The sequence below is a fragment of the Lissotriton helveticus genome, chromosome 8 (genome assembly GCF_964261635.1).
Source record: "Lissotriton helveticus chromosome 8, aLisHel1.1, whole genome shotgun sequence".
NCBI lineage: Eukaryota > Metazoa > Chordata > Amphibia > Caudata > Salamandridae > Lissotriton > Lissotriton helveticus.
The window spans coordinates 1,714,739,715-1,714,759,919 of NC_136069.1; the positions used below are offsets into that span (position 1 = coordinate 1,714,739,715).

The window sequence follows — 20,205 nt, forward strand, 5'->3', positions numbered from 1 at the left end:
TCAAAGTCAGAACAGTCATTTCCGTGTTTAAGTAAAAGATAATCTATAGCAGCTCTATTTGGTAAAATTGCTCTACGCTCACCCTGGGCATCTAATAGCATGTCAGATAGAACTCTAGACGTGTTATTAATGGATTTGACCACCCAGCAGGCCATTTTACCAATAGTTTTAGCATTGTACACAGCAAGGGCAGGAACACCTATAATGGAAACAGCCAAACTAAGATATTCAGATTTAGAAAACAAATGAAGTGAAGAATCACAGTCCTCGTCCAAAACGACAGCATTACGGGTTATTCGGGAATTTGCATCAGGATGTGAAGAGAACATCAATAGGCTTAGTCTAGTAATAGCACAAGGTCCTCCCGTAATGTTCGCAGGAATGTAAGGCCAAGAGGTGTTGCCGCAGGAAAAAAGCCAACCAGAAGGCAAAGACATTGCACGATAATGACTGGGGGTAACTACTAAACGTTTACAAGTCATATTATTTCTAACCGAAGTACAAAATTTGGGAAGTCGTGGATGGCACAACGCTTGTTCATGAGCAGTAAGTGTAGAAGTAGTTTTCAATTTCAGACGAACACATTCTGTGATAGCTCGTGGGTCACATGTCATAAAAAAGCATAGATCAGCTTCTGTAATATTAAACGTAACAATTTTAGAGTGAACTGGGGGCACCGGATCAAGTATTTCAGTGCATACGGGACAGTTCTTATGAGTAGTAAAGTCACCTAAAATTATATTGGGACGGGTCGTAGATATATTGAAAATATGAGAAATGGTCTCTATGGATACTGGAACAGCAACCAAGCAAGTCGCTAGAACATCAGTCACTGAACGCATCGGCGTTAAACAAAAATGTGGAGAGTTAGTGACTCTTCGAGCAAGAGTCGTCCAGAAATTAGATGAAGAATCCCACGCAGCAAAGGAACGTTGTCTCCGCATTGGAGAGTCATCCGGAATCTGTCGATCGTTTCCTCTTCCGGCGTAGCAGGCCAAAAGGAGTCCAGCGCCTGCACACGCCACAGCAACAATCCGGAAGATGATCTAGAAAAAAGTAGGAATCAAAAACAGGTATTATTCATTCTCGTAGGTAACATCTGTCAGCTGGGACAGCCTCCCAGCCATCTTTCCCTGGCTTCATCACTAGAAGAGTATTGTCATGACCAGTTGCAATTATTCCAGCTTGCTCAGGGGGATTCATAGGCGATTGTACCCACACTCTTGCACCTGGGTTATCAGTAGAACCAAACCCTTTTTGGCCTCTTATTGTTAACAGAGTTGGGGCAGTGCCTTTCTTGATCTCGCCACTGAAAACAGGCATGATTAGCAATTGAGCAACTCGGTCCGTTTTATGTATTGATAGTTCATCATCACTGCTGTTAAGCAGTAGTACCTTAATCTCTCCCTGATAATCACTGTCAATCACTCCCCCAAGTACTTGGATGCCTTTCAGAGCCAGGCCCGATCTTGGGGCAATCAATCCAAAACTTCCTGGCGGTATTCCCACACCAATGCCAGTTTCAATGACAGTGCGATCTTTTCCATGTAAAGTAACATCAGACATAGCATGCAGGTCCAAACCTGCAGAGCCAGGAGTGGCTCGACAAGGAGCTAAAGCTCTGGGTGTTATTTCCCGATAGATATAGTATTGTGAATCGTATTTGGTTTAGCATCAACATTTGGAGGAAAAAGTCTCATTAATGGGGAGACAGCATTTAAATAGGGGCGATTATTCAAAATCAACAAAGCATTATATAAATGATCACGCCAATTCTTATACGAATTATCAGACAGTTTTCTCAGTTGGTCTTTCACAAACCATTCATTCTCTCAATCAGGCCGGCTGCCTGTGGGTAGTATGGTATATGAAATACCCAATCAATATAATTGTTAACACAGAATACTTGCACCAGTCTTCCTTTAAAATGTGAAGCATTGTCAGATTGAATTTGAAATGGAACACCATAATACAGCATAATCAATTCCAGCGTTTTGATGGTATTTACCTGTGTGGCACGTTTACAAGGGAAAGCTACCAAAAGACCGCTATAAGTGTCCACAGCAGTGCATATGTATTGACAATTTTTACTCATGGGAAGTGGGCCTACAAAGTCGATTTGCCAGACTTGTGCAGGTAATTTACCTCGATGTAATTGACCTCTAACAATTTGTGGCACCTGTCTTTGTCTAGAATGTTGACATATAGGACAATGTAAAATGGCATCTTTGATTAAATTTAGAGGAATACAAATTCCTCGATCGGCAGCCCACCTGCTAGTGGCCCTCTCTCCAAAATGTCCTGCCTTCTGATGGACCCACTTCGCCAATCCCGCCAAATCAGAATCTTGCATGTCCACCACAGCCTCAGCAATTTTAGAATTTTCATCTGCAATATTGTGAAAGAATTTGTCAAGGGAGTCTATCGGTGTATAGGCATCTACGTGATACACTGTGACGGTACTTTGTGGAAGCAATTCCCAAATCTCCTGCCACAAATGCTTTCCCCATAATTCTTTGGAGTGTAGCTGCCAATTATGGGCATGCCACGTAGGTAACCAAACCACTAATCCATTTGCAGTGGACCAAGAATCAGTAAAAATATTACATGTACCTGGAAGTTCTTGCTTCAAAACTTGATATACGGCATATAGTTCAGCGAATTGACTACTCTCTCCCTCACCAGATGTACTCAGCAATCTTTGTGTGATAGGATTATAGGATACAGCTTTCCAATGCCTCTTTTCTCCAATGTACCTCGCCGAACCATCCGTAAACCATACATGGTTTCTGTCCTCCACAGACAAATCATCAAATGGCTTACCCCACTTAACAGGGGGATTCCTGTATTATAGGTACAGAACGATCATTCTCAGCTTCAGCCAACGACGCCTGCGCCACTTGCTCATGTAACATTGCAACACCTTTCGAACCAACACGTGCTCTATCCTGTATGTACCATTTCCACTTAATCACACTTGCTTCTTGAGCATGTCCAATTCGATGAGTTTTAGGCGAACTCATAACCCAATTCATAATAGGAATCTCAGGTCTCAAAATGATATCATGTCCCAGAGTCAATTGCTCGGTATCCACCAGAGCCCAATAACATGCAAGTAATTGTTTTTCAAAAGGTGTATAACGCTCACCAGCATCAGGTAGCTTTTTAGTCCAAAATCCTAAGGTTACTCTATTTCTGCCTTGTTTTTGCCATAAGCTCCAACTTGCATAGGAACCATGCACAGACACATTCAAATCCACATCACCATCACGTACGGGCCACAAATCCAAAGCATGCTGGATTGCTTCTTTAGCCAAATCAAACGCATCCTGTTGTGGTTTACTCCATTCAAACGCATTTTTCTTGCGGGTAACTCTGTATAATGGGGCTAATATTTGACCTAAATGTGGGATATGTTGGCGTCAGAAACCAAACAAACCAATGAACTTTTGAGCTTCTTTCCTATTTCGGGGAACTGCAAACTCAATAATTTTCTGTTTCACTTGTGGGATAACCTCTCTGTTTCCCTTATGCCAATTAATGCCTAAAAATGTAACATTTTGTGCAGGACCTTGCAATTTATCGGGGTTGATTTCCCAACCTTTCCCTTGTAGAATCCTAATGACTTGATCTAGTCGTGTCTGAACCTGATCTTCCGTTTCACCTTGAATTAGAATGTCATCAATATAATGGCACATGTGTATCTGTGGATCATTGGGTATTTCAGCTAAATGTTCTGCCACCAGCTGGTGACAGATCGTAGGACTGTGTACATAGCCCTGGGGAAGACTTCTAAACGTCATTTGGCGCCCATCCCATGTAAAACTAAATTGCTCTTGGCACTCAGGGGCAATTGGAATGGAAAAGAACGCATTTGCAATATCAATGGAAGCATACCATGTTCCTGGGTGTTTCTGAATTCTCTCGATTAAAGTAATAATGTCAGGTACTGCAACAGTTAAAGGGGGTGTATGTTTGTTCAATTCGCGATAATCAACAGTCATGCGCCAAGAATTGTCACTCTTGCGCACAGGCCAAACGGGATTATTCCAAGCAGAGGTAACAGGAGTTATGACTCCTGCGTTCACTAAATCCTGAATAGTAGAACTAATTTCCTCATGACCACCTGGAATACGATATTGTTTTTGGGAAATCACTTTTGTAGCTTGCGGAATTATTATAGGGGGCATTCTTAGACGACCAACTCGTACAGGTTTTGTAGATATGTATCTTTGAATTCCAAATTGATAGCATCCATCATCTAAATGTAATATCGTGCCTTTCAGAATGTCAATGCCAATTATATATTCCAAAAGAGGCACGACCAAAACAGAATATTCTTTTCGGGGAATTCGACCAATTTTCATGTCAACATTTGCCTGAACTGCAGGAGTTTCTTTTCCACCTAAACCAGTAATAGTAAAAAATTGGCCTTTAAATTTCTTTGGGTTTCCATGAATCAATGTGGCGTCCGCTCCTGTATCTACTAACGCTCGGGCCCTCTGTATGTTACGATGTCTCCAAAAAAATTCAATATCCACATAAGGTCTACGATCTTTGTGAGCCCAATTGCGTACCGGAGCTTGACCTATTTCCTAGTCCGTTTTGCTACATTCGGACAACCAAGACAAATCAGGGTAAATGCTGTCAAATCTTTTAGGTAATGTAACCTCTTGTTCATATCCTTTCCCGTCATGAAACGGGTTCTTGTCTTCTACTTTAGGTTGTGAATTTCGTTCAGATAATCTATGTCGTTCCTCTCTTCTTCTGATTTCAGGGGACTGACTTCTCTCATCTCTGTGACTGCTGTAATTCCGTTCCTTTTTATAATTGCGATCAACACACTCATCTCTCCCCCTCTCTCTCTCTCCCTCTCTCCCCTTCTCTCTCTCTCGATGAGGGGACACATCTCTCTCATGCCGTCGCTGGTCACGCCGATCAGAAGCATCACGGCGTCTGTCATCATCGCTGTCACCAGAAATATCACGGTCACAGTCCTGCTTACGTACTCACCTTGCACCCTCCTTCCGGTCCAAACCACGCTTATGAAACAAATACCACAAATGAGAATTAGATTCACCATCAATCTCCTCTCTCCTCACACCATCCTCAAGCAAGTCAAAAAACATATCACGTCGTGAAAACTTATAATCACCACAAGTACGACCCTCCGGTCGCCATTCACCCAACTCACCAAGCTGACGCACAGCTTCAAGCACCATGGATAAAGGACTTCCAGTCTGGTTAATCAGTAAAGTCGTCATAACTTGTTTATATGCGACAGGAGAAAAGCGAATGATACGATTCCGTACAGAAGATGTCAACAAATCATCCAACAATCTGTCAGACGTACCCAGGAAAATCGCAGTTTTCATCACTTCCTCCTTAAGACGTTGCGCCGCATCACGTAAAGTGTACCAAGGTTTGTCATTGACAGGCCAGTCAGATTCAGTAGGATATTTATGATTGCAACCTTCGGTCGCTAACTGAAGCATACTAATCTGACCTGGAACGTTGTAGTTACGAAAATGATCCTGAACAGTAGAATCAGTACTCAAAGAACAAAACTTCAAACTGTCACCACTATCCAACATAATACCAGCAGCGCCCAATTCATAAAGTCGCACCATCCATGTAAGTAAAGACTCACCGGGACGTTGTCGAAATCGGTCAAGGATGTCACTAATCTCTTGTTGTGTAAAGTCTTCCAAGCTATCCAAAGGAATACCATTAGGGTTACCAGGAGCTTGTTGCAATTTCCGTCGAAAGACGGGATGCGCAGAATTTTCAGTACCCGAACCAGAAGGAACGCGATCGGTAGGAGGTAAAAAACAATCAGATTGACAAAAATCGACACATTTAGAAGAAGGATTACGTGTACCAACATCACCGCGTGCAGCAGAAGAGTCAGAATAAGGGTCACGACCAGTGCGAGAACACCCGCGTTTCTCAGAGTCGTCAGCCGAGGAACCAGAATCATTCGAGTCCCAGATATTGCCATCCCACTCATCAGGGTTCCAATCCAGTCCGGCTTTCGCCACGACCAGACGTACTTTCCGTTTGCTCACACGACCATGACGATTCTTGTATTTATATTTTGCAATACGGACAGCAGCCCGCTCAGCAATAGTCTGATAAGTCTCAAGTTTGTCGGCAAGCAATTTGTTTTGACACCTCAGAAGAGTGTGAGCATTTTGCACTTCAACAAACTTAACCTCAAGATCACGAGAATGTAGTAGCAACAGTGAATATTTTTCATGTATAATCCTGTAAGCATACAACAAAATCCAACCTCTGCGTCCCAATATAGGAAGCTCCTCACCCTTCACAATCGGCGCTTTATGCAAACAAGCGATCACTTGCGCCGGATCCGCCCCATCCAAGCAAGAACTCCAATTCTCACTCAGACCTGCGCAATTAGCCCACTCATGAGCCAATGCACCGTAAGGCGTCGATTCCCAGCCGGGAATTTCGACAGGCAATTTAAAAACAACCTTTGGTTTTCTCGAAAACATCATAAAGAAATAAAACAAAAATAATATACACTATAGACAAATAATACAAAAATGAATACTGTACGCGCCGTGCGCAAACCAACAAGATAAAATCACAATAGCGCACACAGGCTTACGTAAACGGTTCGTGACGCCAAATGTACCGACTGGATTTTCGGACTAGATGGAATCAGCTCACCAAAATACCACTCACCCAGCCAAAACGTAACCACCTCCCTCCTCAGGGCTTACTCCCCTCATTAGATGAACACTGGATCCTCTCCTGGGAAGGAGAATTAGCTATATACATGCATATAATATATACAATATCTCTAAACCTATAGGGATTGCTAATAGTGATACTTACCAGATTGCTATCCTAAACCACACTCATTCACACTTGATAGCCTCGCGGTAGGTCATACCCAGGCTATACTACCGGCCTCCACCCGTGAAGGGGCAGTTCTTATGAGATTACCATTACACACCAACCCTGGTTGGTGCTCACGTAAGCCGCAGTCTTCCGTCGGGTATAAACGCTGTATCCCCCCAGCGTATCACGCACAAACACGTACCGTATCCCCCCGGTACCTCACACGACCAACACAATCCGGCGTTGGCCACATAACGCCGCAACATATCGGCGATCACTTCCTATGCATCTTCTCTCTATATGGGAAATATCGCTACACCTATCTACAATGGGGCTTATATATGTTTGGAATTCTGTATGCAGTAGATCGGTGATCCAATCCTCTCACACAAAGATGGCCAAAATCATGGTGTATAAGAATTGTTAAACAACCCAAACTCTCCCCCCTTCCTATTTGTCTGCACACCACTTACCCGGACAGAATAGGCCTCCGTCCACAAAGTAGCATCCAGCTAGAAGAAAAGGTTAATTCTAGCAGATACAATAACTCATACACATTGGTTCATTATAAACCTGGGGTCCCTTTTATTACACACTAACAATAACATTGATAAACATATAACCTAAAAAGCAAATAAAAGAATTAGAATAGATATGTGCACACTACTGAGAAAGGGCAGACTTCACCTTATGAGTACGGGGTCTGGACTCAGTCGTCATCTCGGTTCCCTGCTTGTCTGTGCCCTGGACCATCTCTGGGATCACCCCTGCAGTCACGGATACACGTCTGCACCGCTATGCTCTGTCTCCTCTCTGCTCCCTTCCAGGTCACCGGAACCTCTCTCTCCTGTTATTGGTACTGTCTGTTTCACTCTCGGCTATCGATGTTATTCCTCATCTCTCTCTCTCTCTATCATCAATCGGTCTGAGAGATCGTCAGCTTTCGATATATCCAGACTTCAAAATGGCGATTGTCCGCTCCAGATTGTAAGATGCTTGCGACTAGCTGACAGGATAATAGAAAATGGCTACCTCTCCTCTCTGTACTTTCGCTAATATAGAACCCTCTTTCAGCATGGAAATTTCCAGCCAGTAACCCGCCACCCACCAAATTCCTGTACCACTCCGTGCCAAGGACGCGCTCCCAGCTGGCCAGCCTGGTGTTGCGTCTTCAACATAGAGAAAAATACATTCTTTCGATAAGGGCCAGCCTGAGCCGGTTCTCTCCAAGCAGAAAAACAGCTTAAAGCTAAATAATACCTCTCACCTACAAGCACCTCGAGCAGCCGAGGCAGAAAAGAAAGATGGAGTCTCTCCCGTTTCGGGCCTACAGGGCCCGAACTAAGCAGAAAAGAGGAATAACTCCATAATAACTATCTAAAAAGACAACATAATACCTGCATTGACTGGACTATCCCCTATTCTAAGCTTATGGGTCCTAAAAATAAGGATAAGAATGCCGAATTATGTATAAATCAAGGGGTTCGCCTTGTAAATAGGCCTATTCTCCAGTCCTAACCACTATACTAAGATGATAGTTGGCTAAAGTCACCGTCACTCATAAAATGGGACGAAAAACCCGGTCAAGACAATGAAGGAGATGAGAATACACGTTTATCTAACCGAGCACTGAATATAAATCAGCTGCAATGTTACTTAAACACTTAGAAACTTTATAAAGAAGATGGAAAAGAAATCAGCTTCCAAATGGGCCTCTACAAATAACACACTTTAACTCGGCTTTGTCACTGAAGTTGGAGGAGCTATTTTTAGGCAGATGTGAACAATGTGCACAGAGTTGTGATTGTCCTGCTGTCTGCTATGGTGGGAGGAGCAAAACTTGAATGACATTTTAACAGACCAATGGTTGAAGACCTCTGACCATAATCCCTTCTATGCACATATAGCAACCAGTGTATTAATAGGCAGGTCGCTGCAAGAACTACCAAAGTTGTGAGTTGACAATTTACAACATATATTAATATATTTATGTCCATTTATATCCGCCTCTGCCAGTCTGAGAACTCCCCCCATGAGGTTCCTATATAAACAGAGTGTGGTCGGATGTGTGTAATTTGGATGTGTCTCTAGAGGGGAGTAAGTCAAGGACTGGAAGGAAATGAAGATAAAACTGAAGCTGACGCCCCGGTCTGTGCTCTGCTTTACTCCTCTCCGTGTCTCTTCTCTCCTGCAGGTTGCGAGGCTGCTCCCTCACCGGTTCATGCTGTGAAGACCTCGCCTCTGCCCTGGAAACAAACACATCTCTCACAGAGCTCGACCTGAGCAACAATAAAGATCTGGGAGACGCTGGATTGAAGAAGTTGTGTGAAGGCCTAAAACATCCAAACTGCAAACTAGAGACCCTGAGGTACAGAGCTGAGCAGGTCTTATCACGTCATTGATTTCTAAATATACATCGTAGGAGGCGCTCACATATATATTTTAAAAATGTATTTAAATGTTTACATGATTGACTCTTTTCTGTTAATGTCGTGATAAAGGCACCCATTAATAACATTTGTGAATTAAGTCAGGTTTGTGAAGTGGGGGTACCCGAGCCCCAATCCATGGTCATGAAAGAAGCCCCTGTCATGGTGCCGAAGGGCACTTTTCAAAGGCAGTTTCTCTAGTATTTGGGCTCAAATGGAAGAGGCCTTAACCAGAGGGCAGGTCTGTTCCTCACAGTGAGGGCGCCGACCCCACCAGTCTCCCTGCTGTTACCAGACCGGCTGCTGGATACGAGGCAGAGGAATGTCAGTGAGACACGGGGGGGCTCAGAGGCCCTCTTCACATTCTGCAGGAGGGAGCTGTAAGATGAAAGGTAGAGTAGGCTGCAGAGAGGGGCAACTGGAAGATGAAAGGTAGAGCAGGCTACAAAGAAGGGCAGCTGTAAGATAAAAGGCAGAGCAGGCTGCACAGTGGGGCAACTGTAAGATGAAAGGTAGAGCAGGCTACAGAGAGGGGCAAATGTAAGATGAAAGGTAGAGTGGGCTGCACAGTAGGGCAGCTGTAAGATGAAAGGCAGCGCAGGCTGCAGAGAGGGGCAGATGTAAGATGAAAGGTAGAGTGGGCTGCACAGTAGGGCAGCTGTAAGATGAAAGGCAGTGCAGGCTGCAGAGAGGGGCAACTGTAAGATGAAAGGTAGAGCAGGCTGCAGAGAGGGGCAACTGTAAGATGAAAGGTAGAGCAGGCTGCAGAGAGGGGCAAATGTAAGATCAAAGGAAGAGCAGGCCACAGAGAAGAAAGCTGTAAGATGAACGGTAGAGTGGGCTGAAGTGAGGGGCAGCTGTAAGATGAAATGCAGCGCAGGCTGCAGCGAGGGGCAACTGTAAGATGAAAGGTAGAGCAGGCTGCAGAGAGGGGCAACTGTAAGATGAAATGTAGAGCAGGCTGCAGAGAGGGGCAGATGTAAGATGAAAGGTAGAGCAGGCTGCAGAGATTGCGGCCATAAGATAAAAGGCAGAGCAGGCTGCACAGTGGGGAAACTGTAAGATGAAAGGTAGAGTGGGCTACAGAGAGGGGCTGCTGTAAGATGAAAGGTAGAGTGGGCTGAAGTGAGGGGCAGCTGTAAGATGAAAGGTAGAGCACACTACAAAGAGGTTCATCTGTGAGATGAAAGGCGGAGCAGGCTGCAGAAAGGGGCAGCTGTGGTTCCCTGTGTGCCTAGACAGCAGCGCTGCTGAGGTTCACAGTGTGAAGCCTGTCTATGCTACATAACAAGCAGAGTATTAATAGACAGGTCACTGCAACAACTGCTAAAGTTGTGACTTTACCATTTACACCACAGCAGCGTGTCCAGCATAAAACATATATTAATATATTTATGTCCATTTAGCTCCGCCTCTGCTAGTCTGAGAACTCCCCCTATGAGGTTCCTTTATAAACAGGGCGTGGTCGGATGTGTAACGAGGGATGTGTCACTAGAGAGAGTAAGTCAAGGACGGGAAGGAAATGAAGATAAAACTGAAGCTGTGACGCCCCTGTCTGTGCTCTGCTTTACTCCTCTCGCCTCTGTCCTGAAAACAAACACATCTCTCACACAGCTCAACCTGAGCTGGAATGAGTATCTGGGAGACGCTGGAGTGAGGAAGTTGTGTGAAGGCCTCAAACATCCAAACTGCGAACTACAGACACTGAGGTACAGAGCTGAGCAGTTCTTATCACGTCATTGATTTCAATAATATACATCGTTGATGGGGGATCACACATATATTTTAAAAATGTATTTAAATGTTTACATGATTGACTCTTTTCTGTTAATGTTGTGATAAAGGCACCGATTAATAACATTTGCGAATTAAGTCAGGTTTGTGAAGTGGGGGTACCCAAGCCCCAATCCATGGTCATGAAAGAATCCCCTGTCATGGTGCCGAGGGGCACTTTTTAAAGCCGGTTTCTCAGGTATTTGGGATAAAATGGAATAGACCTTAACTAGAGGGCAGGTCTGTTCCTTCCACTGAGGGCGCCTACCCCACCAGTGTCCCTGCTGTTAACAGACCGGCTGCTGGATACGAGGCCGAGGAATGTCAGTGAGACATTGGGGGCTCCGAGGACCTCTTCATTCTCTGCAGGAGAGAGCTGTAAGATGAAAGGAAGAGCAGGCTACAAAGAAGGCAGATGTAAGATGAAAGGCAGAGCAGGCTGCAGAGAGGGGCAGCTGTAAAATGAAAGGAGGAGCAGACTGCTGAGAGGGGCAGCTGTAAGATGAAAGGTAGAGCAGGCTGCAGAGAGGGGCAGCTGTCAGATGAAAAGTAGAGCAGGCTGCAGAGAAGGGCAGCTGTCAGATGAAAAGTAGAGCAGGCTGCAGAGAAGGCAGCTGTAAGATGAAAAGTAGAGCAGGCTGCAGAAAAGGGCAGCTGTAAGATGAAAGGCAGAGCAGGCTGCAGAGAGGGGCAACTGTAAGATGAAAGGTCGAGCAGGCTAGAAAAGAAGGCAGCAGTAAGATGAAAGGTAGTGCAGGATGTAGAGAGGGCCAGCTGTAAGATGAAAGCTAGAGCAGGCTGCAGAGAGGGCCAGCTGTAAGATGAAAGCTAGAGCAGGCTGCTGAGAGGGGCAGCTGTAAAATGAAAGGTAGAGCGGGCTGCAGAGAGCGGCAGCTGTAAAATGAAAGGTCGAGCAGGCTACAAAGAAGGCAGTTGTAAGATGAAAGGTAGTGCAGCTTGCAGAGAGGGGCAACTGTAAGATGAAAGGTAGAGCGGGCTGCACAGAGGGCAGCTGTAAGATGAAAGGTAGAGTGGGCTGCAGAGAGGGGCAACTGTAAGGTGAAAGGTAGAGCAGGCTACAGAGAAGGCAACTGTAAGATAAAAGGTCGAGCAGGCTAAAAAGAAGGCAGCTGTAAGATGAAAGGTACAACAGGCTATGGAGAATGCAGCTGTAAGATAAAAGGTAGAGCAGGCTGCGGAGAGGGGCGGCTGTAAAATGAAAGGTAGAGCAGGTTGCGGAGAGGGGCAGCTATAAGATAAAAGGTAGAGCAAGCTGCGGAGAGGGGCAGCTGTAAGATGAAAGGTAGAGCAGTCTGCGAAGAGGGGCAGCTGTAACATGAATGTAGGTTAAGAGTTGGCTGCACAAAAGGGAAACGTAAGCTGAAAGGTAGAGCAGGCTGCAGAGAGGAGCAACTGTAAGATGAAAGGTAGAACAGGCTGCAGAGAGGAGCAACTGTAAGATAACAGGTAGATCAGGCTGTGGAGAGGGGCAGCTGTAAGATGAAAGGTAGAGCAGGCTGCCGAGAGGATCATCTGTGAGATGAAAGGGCCAGCTGTGGTTCACTCTGTGCTTAGACAGTAGAGCTGCTGAGGTTCACGGTGTGCTAAGACAGCAGAGCTGCTGAGGTTCAAAGTGTGCTTAGACAGCAGCGCTGCTGAGGTTCATGGTGTGCTTAGACAGCAGAGCTGCTGAGGTTCACGGTGTGCTTAGTCAGCAGAACGGCTGAGGTTCTCATTGTGCTTAGACAGCAGAGCTGCTGAGGTTCACGGTGTGCTTAGACAACAGAGATGCTGAGGTTCACGGTGTGCTTAGACAGCAGAGCTGCTGAGGTTCGCAGTGTGCTTAGACAGCAGAGCTGCTGTGGTTCACGTTGTGCTTAGACAGTAGAGCTGCTGAGGTTCATGGTGTGCTTAGACAGCAGAGCTGCTGAGGTTCATAGTGTGCTTAGACAGCAGCGCTGCTGAGGTTCATGGTGTGCTTAGACAGCAGAGCTGCTGAGATTCATGGTGTGCTTAGACAGCAGAGCTGCTGTGGTTCACTCTGTGCTTAGACAGTAGAGCTGCTGAGGTTCATGGTGTGCTTAGACAGCAGAGCTGCTGAGGTTCACAATGTGCTTAGACAGCAGAGCTGCTGAGGTTCACAATGTGCTTAGACAGCAGAGCTGCTGAGGTTTATTGTGTGCTTAGAGAGCAGAGCTGCTGAGGTTCATGATGTGCTTAGACAGCAGAGCTGCTGAGGTTCACTCTGTGCTTAGACAGCAGAGCTGCTGAGATTCACGGTGTGCTTAGTCAGCAGAACGGCTGAGGTTCTCATTGTGCTTAGACAGCAGAGCTGCTGAGGTTCACGGTGTGCTTAGACAACAGAGATGCTGAGGTTCACGGTGTGCTTAGACAGCAGAGCTGCTGAGGTTCGCAGTGTGCTTAGACAGCAGAGCTGCTGAGGTTCATGGTGTGCTTAGTCAGCAGAACGGCTGAGGTTCTCATTGTGCTTAGACAGCAGAGCTGCTGAGGTTCATGGTGTGCTAAGACAGCAGAGCTGCTGAGGTTCATGGTGTTTGCTTAGACAGCAGAGCTGCTGAGGTTCAGCTGTGCTTAGACAGCAGAGCTGCTAAGGTTCATGATGTGCTTAGACAGCAGTGCTGCTGAGGTTCATGGTGTGCTTAGACAACAGTGCTGCTGAGGTTCATGGTGTGCTTAGACAGCAGAGCTGCTGAGATTCACGATGTGCTTCGACAGCAGAGCTGCTGAGGTTCATGGTGTGCTTAGATAGCAGAGCTGCTGAGGTTCACTCTGTGCTTAGACAGCAGAGCTGCTGAGGTTCATGGTGTGCTTAGACATCAGAGCTGCTGAGTTTCACGGTGTACTTAGACAGCAGAGCTGCTGAGATTCACGGTGTGCTTCGACAGCAGAGCTGCTGAGGTTCAGCTGTGCTTAGACAACAGAGCTGCTGAGGTTCAGCTGTGCTTAGACAGCAGAGCTACCAAAAGCAAAGGAGTACCTGCCAAGTAATTTCAGACAAGGCCCAGGTAAGGGGTCCTTTTTACTAATTCTTATACACCGGAGCAAACAAAGGATAAATCAATTAATTACATAAAAAAATACAAGGGGCAGATTTACAATAACTGCCGCATCCCCAGGGATGCGCCAGTTATTGTGCGCCGCAGCTCCGCCACCCATGGTGCGCCGCATTTACAATGCGGCGCACCATGGGGCAAAAACGGCACAGATGCGTGACGCATCTGTGCTGTAAAGGTGGCTCATTGCTGGAGTTGCGTCGCAAGCGCAACGCAGCTCCAGCAGGGCTCGGGGGTGCCCCATCTGTCCAGGATTTTGACGCAGCATTGGCCTAAAAGTGAATGAGTGAAATCTTGTAGATTTCTCTCAGCCACTTTTGCGAGGCGCACCTGTCCCGGAACGCCCACCCTGCGCCGAAACGCCCACATGTGGCGCAGGGCTTTACAACATGACGCATCTGCCTAGATGCGTCACGTTGCAAATGGGTCACAGGGATGCACCACGTTTACGCCACCGTTGCGTGACGCAAAAGTGGCGCAAGTCCAACATAAATCTGCCCCAAGTATATAGTAATTTTATTATAGAGAAAACATTTTCCTCAATTCATAGACAAACATGATAAATATCAGACCACACGATAATTTAAAAAAAGAACATAAGTGAATAAATATAGTCCCACACACCACATTCATAACGCACAATCATACCATCATATATTCCACAATTCAACATAAGTCATACGGCAGGCATACAAAATATCCAAAAGGTACTTGGCAGCCACAAGATGGTTTGGATGACAAGATGGAAACAATTCATCCGGCAGGGGGAGATGGAATCAGTCCAGTTGCCCCGAGGCAAACAACGCGCGTTTCGGTGTGCTGCCCCAGACGGGGCTACACCTTCATCAGGGCGGAGATGTACAAAGAAGCGTGGGACAATACATCGAATTAGAAAAAAGAGCACAAAGCTGAGGATGTATTTTCCCCTTAGGGAGCCAGGTGGATACAGAGGCCCCGGCGATGGATGCTTTACAGTAATGCTCAGAGATGGTCCTCGGAATTGTTTTATGGGGAGGAACCCATTTCCTTCCTCACAACCACAGGAGGCAGCAAAGAGTCTGTCAGCAGCATTTCCAGGAAGGACAACGATTAGATCACATTCTCGAGGCCCCCATCAACAGGATAAGAATTTTAGGGATCGAGAGAATGCCGGAGGTAATTTCAGCAGTATGAGTCCAAACGGATGTGGCCCACCTCCTCGTCTTACTAATATTCCCACCAGTCTTGATGCTATAAAGTGGCACATAATGGAGTTCATTGGAAACACGAGGCATTAACAAATTGCAAAACAAAATACGTAGTTTATGGAATTACATGCCCGTGTGGGATGTTGTATATTGGGAAAACGAACCAAGAAGCAGGTCAGAGGATTACACAACATAAGGAGAAATGTTGAAACTGTGCCACTGGTCAACCACTGGAATAAAAAAATCACATACAGAAAGAGAGCTCCGCTGAACAATAATTTCAAAGATCGAACGGACTCCTCGAGGAGGCGATCTGGAGTTAAAATGATCACAAAGAGAGGCAATGCTTATCGTGAAATTTGACACGGCTGTGTCAGGTTTAAATGAATTACAAATTATAATAGGCTTCAAAATTGAGTCCCCATGTGGCAAACATGGTTAAACATCGGGAGAGCAAGCACGTGCCGCATAATAGAGATTATATGGGTGCATTGTATTAGAACTACGCTCCCTTTAAATCCCCCTTTCCGCTTGCAACTGAGAAAACTCAGACCTTGCACACATAGTGCGGAGTCTGTCCATAGTGCTGAGTCTGTCCATAGTGCGGAGTCTGTCCATAGAGTCTGTTGAAAGAGCGGAGTCTGTTGAAAGAGCGGAGTCTGTTGAAAGAGCAGAGTCTGTCGATAGAGCGGAGTCTGTCGATAGAGCGGAGTCTGTCCATAGAGCGGAGTCTGTCCATAGAGCGGAGTCTGTCCATAGAGCGGAGTCTGTCCATAGAGCGGAGTCTGTCCATAGTGCGGAGTCTGTCCATAGTGCGGAGTCTGTCCATAGTGCGGAGTCTGTCCATAGAGCGGAGTCTGTCCATAGAGCGGAGTCTGTCCATAGAGCGGAGTCTGTCCATAGAGCGGAGTCTGTCGAAAGAGCGGAGTCTGTCGAAAGAGCGGAGTCTGTCGAAAGAGCGGAGTCTGTCGATAGAGCGGAGTCTGTCGAAAGAGCGGAGTCAGTCTAAAAAACGGAGTCTGTCGAAAGAGCGGAGTCTGTCGAAAGAGCGGAGTCTGTCGAAAGAGCGGAGTCTGTCGATAGAGCGGAGTCTGTCGATAGAGCGGAGTCTGTCGATAGAGCGGAGTCTGTCAATAGAGAGAAGTCTGTCCACAGAGAGAAGTCTGTCCATAGAGAGATGTCTGTCCGTAGAGATGTGATTGTTTGGAGAGTTGAGTCTGTCCATAGTGCGGAGTCTGTCCATAGAGCGTAGTCTGTCCATTGAGCGGAGTCGGTCCATATAGCGGAGTCTGTCCATATAGCGGAGTCTGTCCATATAGCGGAGTCTGTCCATAGAGCAGAGTCTGTCGAAAGAGCGGAGTCTGTCGAAAGAGCGGAGTCTGTCGAAAGAGCGGAGTCTGTCGAAAGAGCGGAGTCTGTCGAAAGAGCAGAGTCTGTCAAAAGAGCGGAGTCTGGCGATAGAGCGGAGTCTGTCGATAGAGCGGAGTCTGTCGAAAGAGCGGAGTCTGTCTATAGAGAGAAGTTTGTCCATAGAGAGAAGTCTGTCCATAGAGAGAAGTCTGCCCGTAGAGATGTGATTGTTTGTAGAGTGGAGTCTGTCCATCGAGAAGCGTCTGTTCTTAGATGGGAGTGTGTTTATAAAATGAATCTGTCCATAGAGAGGGGTCTGTCCATAGAGAGGGGTTTGTCAATAGGGAGGTGGTCCAAAGAAAGGGGTCTGTCCATAGAGAGATATCTGTCCATAGAAAGAAGTCTGTCCATAGAGAGGAGTCTGTCCATAGAGAGAAGTCTGTCTGTAGAGATGTGATTGTTTGTAGAGTGGAGTCTGTCCATCGAGGAGCGTTTGTTCTTAGGTGAGAGTGTGTTTATAAAAAGGAGTCTGTCCATAGTGCGGAGTCTGTCCATAGTGCGGAGTCTGTCCATAGTGCGGAGTCTGTCCATAGTGCGGAGTCTGTCCATAGAGAGGAGTCTGTCCATAGAGAGGAGTCTGTCGATAGAGCGGAGTCTGTCGATAGAGCGGAGTCTGTCGATAGAGCGGAGTCTGTCGATAGAGCGGAGTCTGTCGATAGAGCGGAGTCTGTCCATTGAGAGGGGTCTTCCCATGGAGAGGAGTCTGTCAATAGGAAGGAGTCTGCTTGTAGTGCGGAGTCTGTCCACGGGGAGGATTCTGTCCACAGAGAGGAGTCTGTCCATAGAGAGGGGTCTGTCCATAGAGAGGGGTCTGTCCATAGAGAGGAGTCTGTCCGTAGAGAGGGGTCTGTTCTTAGATGGGAGTGTGTTTATAAAAAGAAGTCTGTCGGGGGCGTGGCCAAGATGGCGACGGAGTAGGACGTGCTTCGTGTCCCCTCCGTCCCCAGGCCCTACATAGCGTTGTTTGGCGAGACCCCCGGAGCTCTTGTGGGGCAATTGGTGGTCAGGGTAACCCTCCGTGGCAGTGTCCGGCAGGGCCGACCGCCCGACGTCGAGGAGATCCACCTGCGAGACGCCCGTTTCGGCGGCTGTGCCGGGCCCGGACAGGAGCTGAGGGAGCGGTGCGCTGCGGCGAGCCGGAGACGGTGTACGAGGAGCAGCGAGAACCAGTGCTCTCCCCCGGACACTAAAGAGAGGCGCTTCGGACCGAGAGAGGGAGAGCCGGTCGGTGCCGGGCTCCGGGACTCCGGCGGGGGCGGAGCCTCGTGTCCGGAGCGCCCGAAGCAGCGGAGCGGCCCACCTGCTACGCTAGGCTGGGGTCTGAGGCCTAGCTGGGGGACCGCCGGCGCGGATCTCCGGGCCCCTTCACCGGCACAGGAAAGCAGAGAGCACCTGAACGTTGGCAGTGCGACAGGAGGCACAAGGCGCGACCCCGGAGGAGCGACTTGGGTCAGCGGCTGGAGGGAGGGTGCGTCCCTGCGGTGTGCACCGATCAGAGCGGAGCATTCTACCCCTTGGCACGTCCTGCTTGGGGGTCCAGCGGCCTGGCGGAGGAGCTTGGACGGCGGGGGAGCCCTCTCGGCGCCTATCGGGAGGCCTCTACTTTGGCAGGTTCTGCTGGGGTGCTGGTGTGGGGTGACTGCGGGCCTCACTACTCCCGCCGAAGCACGGACTGTGGCAGTGATTAGCTATTTGGGCCTAGCGCGGAGACGCCGAGTCGAGCCCTCGTGGAGCCTTGGCCTGGTGGCGGAGGGGCGGCCTTCAGGGTGCCACCCAGGAAAGCGCGTGGGGCCGCGATGACTTCGGTGGTGCGCAAAGGGAAGACGGTGAAGGATAGCCAGTCGAAGACCACCCAGCAGCCGGCGTCGCCTGGCCCGAGCGCCTCTCCTAGGCCCTCAGATGATGAAGCGCCGGCCACTAAGGCCTTCATGGCGGACCTCTTCAAATCCATTAAGGAGGATATCTCGGACCTCCGGGCGCAGCTCACATCTGATCTTCGAGAAGTAAGGAGGGATGTGGATGCGGTGGGAGAGAGGGTGGCCACGTTGGAGGACCACGACCTCAGCATGGCGGGTGACGTTCACCAGCTGCAGCAGGACATTCTGAGGCTCACCGAACAGAACTTAGACCTGCAATCCCAGACGGAGGATTTGGAGAATCGCTCACGGAGGAACAACATTCGCATACGAGCGGTGCCGCAGGGCGGTGAGGCGGGTGACCTCCGTGGGTACGTGCAGGACCTCTTCATCCAGCTTCTGGGGGACGAAGATGTGAGTGAGATTCGAATGGACCGGGTTCACCGAGTGGGTTTGCCGAGGAGGGGAGGTGGACCACCCCCGGACATCCTAGTGTGTATCCACGACTTTCAGCTCAAGGAGAGGATCCTCAGAAAGGCGCAGGACTCCAATGACTTTCTGTTCCGTGAGCACCGACCGCAGCTCTTCCAGGACCTGGCGGCAACGACCCTTAGGAAGCGGCGTGAATTCAAGCCTGTCACGGCGTTCCTGCGGCAGCGGGGCATTCCTTACTCGTGGGGACATCCCTTCCGCATAGTGTTTCGCTGGAACAACAAGCTGGAACAAATACGTTCGCTGCAGTTGGCCAAGGACTTGCTAGGCATTGAGGAAGGGTCGCCAACCTCGAGGGCGAGCAGTCCATCACCTAGACGGCAACACCGATCTTCCTCTTGGCATCGGGTGGGGTCGGCGGCGAACCGCGGGCGGCCTGATCGAGCTGCCAGCCTGCAGGCGATGGGAGATGCAGTGGCCTCCGTCGCTTCTGCAACGTTGACTTCTTCACAGCAGGGCTCTGGGGCGGCATAGCGGCTGACTAGGGGTCTGGAGGCTCCGGAGGGGCACACGTTCATCGGTCCATGGGGCAGCAGGTACTTTGTGAGAAGACCCCCAGGACCGCGGCCTTGGAGGGCCCACCCGAGGTCTTCCACCCCCCTCCCAGAGACTGTCCGGTGCGCTGCACTGTTCTGGGAGTCTTCATTGAGACTGTAAAGTATTACTGTTTTTGTTTGACGTGGGGTTTGGGTTTTGGGGGGGACACGGGGAGTTGTTTTTTGCTGCCTCCGCTAAGGGGGGAATTGGGGGGTGTTGGTCGGGGGGGGGTCCATGGTGGTGATGAGTGTGGCGTGTGGGGTGCTTGGTCAAGGGGTACTTTGGTAGGGCATGGGAGGGGAGAGGGGATTTGCGATGCCAGTTAGCATAGGGACTTGGAACGTGAAAGGGCTTAACTCGCCGCAGAAGCGACAAAAAGTGTGGAAGTATGTGGTGGACCATCAGCTGGATGTGGTGGGCCTCCAGGAGACTCATCTGGCACGAAAAGATGAACTGCGCCTTAGGCATAGGGCTTACCCGATCATTTACAGGGCCTCTGCTTCCACAAAACACCGAGGGGTGGCTCTCCTCTTCCGCGCGGCGCTACACTTCCAGCCAGTTGAGGTGCGGGCTGACAGGG

General features: G+C 48.4%; 1 protein-coding gene across 1 annotated transcript in view; it reads left to right on the forward strand.

Moving 5' to 3' along the window:
- The window catches only part of LOC144774146 (NACHT, LRR and PYD domains-containing protein 12-like), a 669,012-nt gene that overhangs the window by 494,911 nt on the left and 153,896 nt on the right, over positions 1 to 20,205 (forward strand). Inside the window, exon 6 of the mRNA XM_078659165.1 lies at positions 9,062 to 9,235. Coding sequence (XP_078515291.1) covers positions 9,062 to 9,235 — 174 coding nt within the window. The remainder of the gene's footprint in view (positions 1 to 9,061; positions 9,236 to 20,205) is intronic.